Source organism: Corylus avellana, chromosome ca6 (assembly GCF_901000735.1).
Source record: "Corylus avellana chromosome ca6, CavTom2PMs-1.0".
Classification (NCBI taxonomy): domain Eukaryota; kingdom Viridiplantae; phylum Streptophyta; class Magnoliopsida; order Fagales; family Betulaceae; genus Corylus; species Corylus avellana.
This window is the reverse complement of record NC_081546.1, coordinates 14,628,627-14,639,486: the sequence shown is the minus strand read 5'-3', so window position 1 is coordinate 14,639,486 and position 10,860 is coordinate 14,628,627. Positions and strand designations below refer to the sequence as shown.

Sequence of the window (10,860 nt, the reverse complement as noted above, 5' to 3'; positions counted from 1 at the left end):
TTCATAATATGATTGGATCATTGGCATATTGTTATATTATCTAAGTATAATTAGTGGTGGATATCAAAGCCTTGCCTTTACCTTTACTTTATCTTTATATCTTTTTATTTTTCTTAATATCAAATCTGTGACAATTTGATATTTTAATTAATTCAAAACAAAATCACAATCCTCGTGGGATCGACCTCGTACTTGCTGCACTATACTATTGTTTTGATCTCGTGCACTTGCGAGTTAAATGTACTAAATATTATCTATTAATTTACGTAGTATTTAGGCACAACAAGTTTTTGGCGCCGTTGCCGGGGATTGTTTGATTTTGTTTGGAGTTTTTTTTTCCTTTAGTTTATTTTTGTTTTAATTTAGATTTTACTTTTTGCTTTTTTCGTAGTTACTGTTCCCTTGACTAATGTTGAATCCTAGAAATCTGATTTTTGTTTGAAACAAATTGATTTTGGTAGCTGAAACAACTAAACCACTAACTTTGATGATACTTAGAAACGAATGAAGATGTTTCCAGTGTTCATCAATTGATTTTGAAAATAAGAGGACATCATCTATATAAACAATTGAGAAATGTGCTATAGGGTCAAAGATTTCATTCATGATGTTTTGAAATTCACTTGCGGCATTTTTTAACCCAAAGGGCATGACATTCCATTCATAGTGGCCAAATGGTGTAACAAATGCTGTTTTATATCTATCTTGTTCATGGGTTTGGATCTGCCAGAATCTACTCTTCATATCAAATTTTGAAAAAAACATTGGCTTGACCTATTCTGTTTATTAGGTCCTTTTTGTTTGGAATTGGATATCTTATCCACTGTAAGACTTTATTAAGAGGTTTGTAGTTTATTACTAATCTTGGAGCTCCTCTTTCTAATTCTGCATTTTTCTGTACATAAAAGGCTGAACAGGACCAAGGGGACTTGCTTTTTCTAATTATTCCTTTGTTAAGCAATTCTTTAATTTCAATTTTACAAAGTTCCATTAAATCTTGATTCATTTGGATGGGTCTAACTTTAGTAAGAATATTTCTTTCACTGAAATCTTTTACATATGGAAGTTTTACAATATGCTTTTTTTCTATGCCAAAAGGCATTGGGGAGATCAGAACAAACTTCATTTTGTATTTTCTCTTTGAATCTTTCAATTTTCTGTAAAAGAATGTCACTTGATAGTTGTTCTTCTATTCTTTTATGTTTAATTTCTTCCTTTAGGGAGTTCAAATGTTTGCTCTTATTCTGTAAAATGTTAATTGTTTTAGAAATTGAAACTTCTTTTAGTATATTGGGATCTTTAATATGTGGCCTTTTGAAGAATTTAAATTTTACTTTCTCTCCTAAAACTTTTGTGGTAATTCCTTTGTGATCTGCTATAAAGGGATACAAAAGACATAAAAAGAGATTTCCTAATATGACTTTTGAATCAAGCATGTTTTTTATTACGACAAATGAAGTTTTGAAACAAACATCATCTTGACAGACATGTTCTTTAGGCAACTTGTAATCTATCTGCATTTCACTGCCATTAGCTGATGATAAATGTTCTGTAGTTTTTAAATAATATTTAGTGGGTATCATTCCTTCTTGAATATAGTTTAAACCTGCACCTGAGTCTATCAAAGCTATAACTTCAAATTCGAATTCACCATTAATAATTATTGTTACTCTAGAGTGCCATTTTTGGAAAAGGATTCTATCAATTATGTTTAAGTATTTTTCATCAATAGTGTCTTTGAAGATTAAACTTTTGGTTGAAGATTTTGTAGATTTTTCGTCTTCTGATTCTTGTTCACTCTCATATTGACTCTGTTCAAAAAAAATTTTATTAATCTTTAAAATCATACTTCTTGTTCTAGTTCTTTGTTTTTGGCTTTTAAATCTTTTATTTCTATTTTGATTTGATTGACTTCATGCTGTAAGTCTTAGAGGGTTACTTCCCTTTGTTTTGATTTAAATCTGTTGAGGATTTTATCAATACTAATTTGTGGTTCTGTAATTTTTGTTGGTCCAGTTTTGGCTTCATTTTTTATTAAATTACTCTTGAATTTTTTAAAGTATTTGACTTTAGTTTCTGGGTCTTCTATTCCTTCTATTAAATCAATTAGCATTTCTTCATGTTTAGTTAGTACATTTATCTTAAGTTTTGTTTTACAACATGAATCTTTGCAACCTAGTTCTATCTCTGAATAACTAGAATTTTGACTGGATTCATAATCTGTTGAGGTGTTAAAAATTTCATCTTCATTGTCACTAGAATCTGAATTTCTCAGTTCTAAGATTTTATACAAATCTTCTTTTTCTTTGTTGGAAATTTTTAATTGATTGATTTTATCTTTTACTTTGCACTCATTTTTGTAATGGCCTGTTTTTCCACATTTGAAGCATTTTACTTTCTTTTTGTCATATTTTGTGTTTTGTGGTTTTTTGTAATATTTTCTTGCTGTTTTATTTTTCTTGTAATATTCATTTGGTTCAAAGATTTTGTTTTTTCTGTAACCTTTTTTGTAGGGTTTTCTAGTTTTTGCATATTTATCCTTATGTTTTCTTCTAGAGGGTGGTATAGGGGGTAAGCCATATTGTTCACAAAAATTTCTCATTTCATATTTTGCTTCTCTTTTTTCTTTGTTCAAGTTTTTATTTATCTTCATGTCTATACACATTTTTAATCCTATTTTACTTATTGAACTTATGATGTCTCCATAGGTAAGCTTATCATATTCTATAATTCCAGTTTTATTACTTAATTCTTCATGGATTTTATGGGCAAATAGATTGGGTAAACCATTGATAAATTTCTCTTTTCAGAAGGCATTTTTACAGTCATCTCTTAACATTGCTCTTGATATAAAAACATCTTTATACCATCTAAAATCACTTAAGGTTGGACACCTAAGGTTACTTAGTTGGTCATGAATTCTGGATGTAACATTACTAGGGATTCCTGTAAAGTGTTTCATTATGGTGTAAATTAAAACATTAATTCCATCTGGGATTTCTCTGTTATGTGCTTCATCATAAATTGGGATTCCTTCTTCATCTTTTTGAACTGCATATTTTATTTCAGTACGATCTGCTTCAATTAGATATTTTTCCCACCAAGCTTTTAGTGTTCCTGTAAATCCTGATGTTAAAATGTATACAATTTCTGCATTAGTCTTTCTGAATTTGTGAGGTAATTATTAGTAACCATTGACATGTGCTGTAGTTTATTTAAAATTTCTTGTTTAGACAAACCATCAATATTCCATTCATAAATCTTGTCAGTAGAGACTGAAAATTGGTTAAAAACATTTCGTTCTTCATATTGAATATCTGGTGGTGTAGGTCTAGAGTACCAAGTGAGGGCGTTAGGCGTTGGTCTAATCATTCTATTAATTTGGAAGTCACTGAATTGTTGTTCAATTTGTTGTATTTCTTGATCTGTAGTTTGTTCAGATTCTGAACTTTGTGTTTCACTTGTTGTTTCATATGTGATTATTTGTTTGTCTTTTCTAATGACTTGGACTGTTTTAGAGGGCGAGGTTTCACTTTTGACATTTTCAAGTTGTTTTAGCGCGTCATTTTTGACATTTTCAAGTTGTTTGAGCATATTATTGACCTTTTCAAGACAGGTTTCGTCTTTATCCTTTAAGTATGACATTTTGGGTTGTGAAATTTTTAAGAGGGGTTGTTCGTAATGGGGTTTTTTCTTTTCAGTTTGAGTTTTAGTTGGGGGTGTAATTCTGTTTTCTATTTGGTCTAACTCTTTTCCTATGGTTATGAGGCTTTGGTTTGTGTAATTGTTTTGTTCCATTAGCTTTTTTATGTTTTCGTCATCTTTGGAAGTTTTAAAAGGGGAGGCTAAAATTTTTGATCCATTAAAGTTTACAAAGATCGGTTCTTTTAGAGGGTGACTTGCTTCTATTATTGTTTTATCTTCTTTTTCCCACTAGGTTAACATGTTTAATTTTTTATTTTAATAAATTTTTATAAAGTCAAAGAATTTTATATGTAATTTATGTTCATTCATAAATTTTTCCCATTCTGCAAAGATTTTTATTTTTTGTTCTTTTGTATATTTTAACTTATATTTTTTTCTTTTTTCTGTATTCTTTGTAGAATTATAGTTTTTTATTAAGGGTTGGAAGTCTAAAGTAAATGGTTTACTTATAATCATTAATTGTGGGTGTAAAGGAAGTTCTTCTATATCTGTTTGTGTTGGGGAATTTGGCCCTTCTTCTTCAAAATTTTCTTGATTCGCTGTATAACATGGGGAGCTTATTACAGATTCTACTTTTATACTTTTTAACTTTAAGTTTTTATCTCTTTTTAAAGGTTCAATATTAACGGAGGAAGAGGCAGAATTTCTACGGCTTGTATCTTGTGGATTTCTATGGCTTGTTTGTGTATCTTGGAAAGCTGTTTCTTTTATCATGAAGGGTGGTTTGCTGAGTCTTGGTCTATCAAAACTTAACCTAATAGTACCATCTAAGTATTGTTGTAAACAATTTAGATCAAATGTTGTATTTTCTGTTTTTGTTGGAATGTTTTCATTTTCTAATAACCATTCTGATGGAAGTTCTACTTCAGACCAAACTACTGATTTTGGTACTCTAACATTTGCATCACAAGAATGTATCTGTATAAGTAAAGTTTTATCTTTGGGACTTTTAACAAGAGCATGGACATTAAGATTTGTTTTCAATGATTTATAATAAAATCTGTAAATTAATGCTAAAGGTTGGCTTCCTTCTAACATATCATAACCTATTGTTTTAATGTTCAAAGTTAAAGCTTTTAAGATCTGTGGATCACTTAAACTTAAAGTGAAGTCAGGGAAACAGTCGAAATGAATTGGTCCTTTATGTAGACTAGATTCAACGACTGCTAACATGCTAGTGATGTAATCTTTATGTCTTACATCTCTTAAACACAAAAGTACAGAGGCATTAATTCCTAGACGGATTAGGGGTTTTACCGCAACTTGGATTAATCCTACATGAAGGAAATTCATTTTCTTTTCTCTAATTTTTTTAATTACTTCTTTAGAAAGTAATTGACATGTATCATGATGTTTATTTAAAGCATAAACCTGTTCAACAGTTTTTACGCTGTAATCATTGCTAAAAGACAAGGGTGAAAAATTTGATTTATAAATTTCTTTGGTTGGGACCTTGGGTATGTTCTAATCATGTGAATCTATATTTGCTTCAGGAATGTTATATTCTTCTTCATTAACTATATCAGGTAAAGAATGTAAACTAGATCTAGAGCTCATAGAAGATGTGGATCTAAACAATCTAGACATAACTATATCAGAGTTTCATCATAGTTTACCTTCTTTACCTGATATAGTTAAACAGAGACTGCAGATAAGACAAGCGGGGACTCACAGAACAAGTTGACATAAGCGGAAGGATTGAAGACATAATGATAAATTTAAACAGAGACTGCAGATAAGATTCTAGGCTGAATATGAACAGAATATCTAGAAGGATACACAAAGATATAAATATAAATATGGATATGAAATGTTGAATCTACTTCAATTGGAAACATATATTCAAGAATATACATAATGAAAATAAGATATATGAAAATAAAGACTTAGGAAATATATATATGTACTTACCGAGTGATATATCTGGTTAGAATAAATGTGGATATTTGTTCTGCATTTCTCGTTCTAGTTCCCAAGAAGCTTCTTCTACGTTGTGATTACACCAAAGAACTTTAACTAGGGCAATGGTTTTCGTTCTGAGTTTCTGTTCCTTTCGATCCAGAATTTGTACCGGTAGTTCCTCATACCTTAAATTTGCTTGAATTTGAAGTGGTTTGAAATCAATAACATGCAGGGGATCATGTACATATCTTCTTAATGTTGATACATGGAACACGTCATGTACCTATACTAGCTCAGGTGGTAACTCAACTCGGTATGCTACCGGACCTACAATTTCGGTTTATTTAAGAAGGGGCCAACATACCTTGGACATAACTTTCCCTTTTTACCGAAACGCATCACGCCTTTCATTGGTGATACTTTCAGGAATACTTAATCACCAACTTCAAAATTCACTAGGCGGCGTCCTTTGTGAGCATAACTCTTTTGACGGCTTTAAGTTGTTAGCATCATTTTCCGGATTAGTATGACCTTGTCCTTAGTGTCTTGGATTATCTTCGGTCCCACCAATTGCCTTTCACCAACTTCGTTCCAATAAAGTGGTGACCTGCATTTGCGTCCATAGAGTACTTGGTATGGTGCCATACCAATAGTTGCCCAGAAACTTTTGTTATAAGCAAACTCGACAAAAGGTAAATATTGGATCCACTTAGTACTTTCCTTGACGAATCCAATTACCTGAAACTCTATTTTGGACAGACCAATTCTAGTCTTACATTTGAGTATTCATCAAGCTCACAATTTGTGCTATGTGCAATTTAGCATATCATTAATTGTAGGTAATACTATAATCATTTTCTTACCTCAATTAATCACCACCTAATATTTCATAGCATTTTCTCAATCTCCTTATGATGTGCTAAGCATCATTATTTCCCTTTATGGAAATGATGCATCATGACTTAATCACCCTTTTGTCATAATACATCAAGTATATATTCCCAAAATTTCGCTTTACCCTTTTATTATTGATACTCATTTTCCAATGAGGAAACCTTATTCACAGTCTAAAGACTCAACTTCTGCAATCGTTCCTAATGATACCTTAGGTATATTATGGAAATCCTATCTCAAAATATTGTTCAGAAAATTTATCCTTTAAACAACTTCAATGGCATACCTTTGAAATGTTCATATTATTATGAAAGACGACCTTCATACTTTTATAAAATCACATATTCCTTTTTAAATTGCATTCACTATTTTTTCTTATCAAGTCCTAACAACATCAATTTCAAACAATTATTCAATCACTAGTTCATACCTTAAAATGTCGTAGTCTTCTTCTTGAGCTCACCATGTTTCCTCAATTTTATTTAATCAGCCTTGTCAAAGTGGCTATAAGGCAATAATATTTTTCAACATCTCTATCTCTTAATATTCATGATCATGTACCACTAATATGATTATCATTTTCCTCAAAATATAGCTAGATATCAATCCTTATATGGTACCATGATTAGTTCTTTGCTTAAGTACAACTGCTATAATTCTTCAAAGATAAAAACAAGCATATACTTATTTTAATTCTACATGACTATGCTTATACTCATCCCTCAATGATGATAGTAATTCATTTATCATTTCTCCTCCTGGTGTTTGTACCGACCAATCTTGCCCTAATGGTCGTGTACTAATATGACAAATCTTAGCGTATACTGCAGAAATGAATGAATGTGTAGCTCTACAATCAAAGAGAGTACACGCAAGAGTACCAAATAAAGAAATGGTACCTATCACTATATCATTGTTTGCTTCATCATTCTCATCGTCATCTACGGGGGTCAACGTATATACTCTCGCTTGAGCAGGCCTTCTTTGTTGGAAGTCATTCCTTTGTGCTCCAGCTCCTCCCGTAGTATTCATTGGACAATCCTTCTTAAAATGGCCCCTTTGACCACATCGGAAACAACTGGTACTTTCGCTCTTGCAATCTCCAAAATGTATTCTTCCACATTCGGGACAAGCAGCCTTCTGATTTCCTACTGGAGGAGGAAAAATCTTGTGGTCCGCCGGTTTGGAGCTAGTCCCTATGACAAATCGTTTGGAGGGATAGGATGCCTGAGGCATTGACCGTTTCCTATGTTCGTAAGTTGCAGATGTCTCACGAATTGCCCTCTCAGCAAGGGATGCTATGTTTACTAATCGAGCATAGTTTTTAATCTCATGGTAGACAACTCTTTCCTTGATGCGAGAGTTAAGGCCATTTTCAAAACATTCCGTCTTTGATACTTCGTCAGGAATAAGATTAATACCAAACCTGGCTAACTCAGTGAATTTAATTGAGTATTGTTCCACTGTCATAGTACCCTGCACAAAGTTCTGAAATTCAATAGCTCTTAACTGCTTTTAAGACCTTGGGAAATATTGCTTGTTGAATTCCTCAACAAACCTTTCCTATATGATAACAACACCAGGTCCTATCAGCTCTACCTGGGACTTCCACCACTTAAGGGCTTCACCAGTTAGCCTTAATACGGTGTATGTCAACTTTTTCTCATTTGTACACTTGAGTGTGTCGTGCAGCAGTTGGATATCTGAAATCCAAGCTTCAGCTACTGTATGTCCTTGAGTCCCATTGAAAGTATGAAACTGCTGATCAGTAAAGTCATGCCTTGAGCAACTGATACGCTCGATTGCTGCACCACAATGAAGTCCCATTGTGGTGTACACCCAATGTGGTGTACACCACAATGAAGTCCCAATATGCTCAACTAAGACAAACATTTTATATTTTTGGGTTCGACTTCATCTGAGTTCGTTTGAGTCTATTTTTGGCCTATACAAAGTTCTTGATTCAACTTAGGCTTTAACTATTTGCATTCCTACTTGGCCACTTGCCTTATTAAATTATTATAATCATGATATTTCCTATAACCCTCATTACTAGAAGACTTTAAGCTTTCAACAAAGGTGGCTAGCCTTGGTATCTTTCTTTAGCAGTTTTAATTTCATTTAGACAGTATGAAAATCAAGACACTGCTTTTTAGGCTAAAAACTGAAAAGCTTCAAATTAATTTATGACTTCACTAAATGCCAATATAAATAATTTATTTGCTAAATTGGGTTTAATTATGCCCATAAACATATTAGTGAAGCTAAATTTTTAGAATTGAAGTAATATACATAAGAGGTCAAAAATCAATGTAATATACCTTTAACACTAAATAGTTATTTAAAATCATTAATCCACATATCATTGTTCTAATTTATCCATTATATTTTTAATCTATTTAATATTATTTAAATAAGAGTTTTAAAATCTAGGTCGTTACATTGCTTCTATTATTACACCATAAAAGTATAGTTTTGATTTTTAAGAAGTTTATGTGTAATCCCAACGACAATCACCTATAAGTTTTGATGCATAAAACTAATGTCATAATTTGGTTATAACTATCATACATAGTCTACTTAAGATATTACTCATTCTCAGTAGAGTTGACATTGTCTCGAGGAACTTGTAATACAATACCGGTGCCCCGAATATTACACGCTACCATCCATAATACTAGTAGCCCAACCAAGTCTGACGTTGGGTGGCCCACGCTACTAATGATGTATGTCCTGTAATAACTCACCAATGAAACATGGTTGCGCTAGTCATGAGCAACCATTGGATCCAATGCTTATATATCATACACACATTTGATCATAAAATCAAGTTTATATAATAAGTCCATGACCAATATATTGTACGTACCGGTGTACCATGTTGTATGATGCATCTTATTAATCAATTATTAAAGTATTTACCCAGTTGCATGAAAAGTAGTTATGCTTATAACATACGCGTGTTCAGTCAACTAATATATTGTACGTTTATCTGGAAAGCAGTCAAAAGTATTTATTTACCTCGTACGCTTACTTGAATCATCAGATATTTGGAGTCCTTACTATAATGAAACATAGTTTATTGTTATGTGTAGTACTAGAGAACCAATTATGACATGAGGTCTTAATCGAAAAGCAAACTAGCTAAAAGGTCACAAAGCCCTGATTTTACCCATTATGGACACTGTTCGAATGTTCTTCTAGCTTATGGTTGAACATTTAGATTTGTGGTTGAACGTTCGGTCAGAATGTAGGGAGTGTTCGGTTAGATGCCATAATGCATGCAAAGCTTCTATTCTCAAATCACTACGTAACAAATTTCATCCTAGTTTTTTAATGAGTACATGAAAACATAATAAGCCATTACAACATGCAAGACTAATAGCATGTTTGGGATTAAGTTTGAGAAATATAGTTTTTAAGTCAAAAATCGTTTTTTCGCAAAAACTTTATTTTTAAGCTTTTGTCAAAAGTGCGTTTTGGCTAATTTTAGAGTAAAAAAGTCAAAAAAGTATTTTTGAAATTTATTACCAAATAAGATAGCTTTTGTTTTGCACAACTTTTTAGGTACTAAAAATACTTTTTAAGCTCTTTAATACAATTCTAAGCAGGCCATAAGAAAATAATAGGTGCTTTAAAAATATTTGAAAACCCTTTTGCTTTTCAAAGAGAATAATAGCACAAACTTATCATAGCATCTTAAGACTTTGTAAAGAGCAATCTTAATGTATATGGAAGATATAGGAAAGCTGCTGTAAGTAAGTTTTTGTGATTTTTTTTTTATAGATTTTCTCTATATGCAAGGAGGGAAAGTAGCTTTAGGGTAATTGTTATGAATGCTCTTAGCTATTTTGTGTTAACAAAAACACTAACATTAGAGAGGAATTGAAAGGGATTAAAACATCAAACACCAACATTGCAACTTTTAATAGTTTGGACTGGCATTGCAAAATTTGTGATAGTTCGAAACGAATAAGTGAAGTTTCTCGTAACTTGAAGCGAGTAACCTTCTAAATAGATATTAACTATACTGGTCCAAGATCTTGGCTTATTTTGAACCCACGACACATGCCCTCATCGTGTAACATTTTGATTTACAGAATCCCACATTCACATTAATCCATTCTAAGGGTATAGACCTTCTCTTCTTTTTTTTTTTTTCTTTTTTTTTTAAAAAACAAATTTCTTATCATTTTGTTTTTATTTTAAGAAAAAAAAAAAAAACTAAAAACACAGAAACGCTTGTTCATATGTTAGATCAAAGTAATTTTTCAAATGCCAAAAAGAATTGCTCAGAAAAAAGTAAAAACAAAATGACAGTTGTGATTCTTGTGAACGTAACTTTCTACTGTTTCTAGT

At 31.7% G+C, this 10,860-nt stretch overlaps 1 protein-coding gene across 1 annotated transcript; it reads right to left on the bottom strand.

Moving 5' to 3' along the window:
* Nucleotides 1–7,185: 7,185 nt before the first annotated feature.
* LOC132185219 (uncharacterized) lies at nt 7,186–8,328 on the bottom strand. The gene is made up of 2 exons (XM_059599019.1): nt 8,101–8,328; nt 7,186–7,977 (listed from the first exon to the last, which is right to left on the bottom strand). Exons 1-2 carry the CDS (start codon nt 8,326–8,328, stop codon nt 7,186–7,188), a joined length of 1,020 nt encoding a protein of 339 aa, XP_059455002.1.
* Between the last annotated feature and the right edge of the window lie 2,532 nt (nt 8,329–10,860).

Bases quoted from the DNA above. Each gene is read 5' to 3' on its own strand.
- LOC132185219 (XM_059599019.1), bottom strand. From the start codon at position 8,328: ATGGGACTTCATTGTGGTGCAGCAATCGAGCGTATCAGTTGCTCAAGG. The intron at 7,978-8,100 runs GTAGAGCTGATA...AACTTTGTGCAG, and splicing joins TTAAGTGGTGGAAGTCCCAG to GGTACTATGACAGTGGAACA.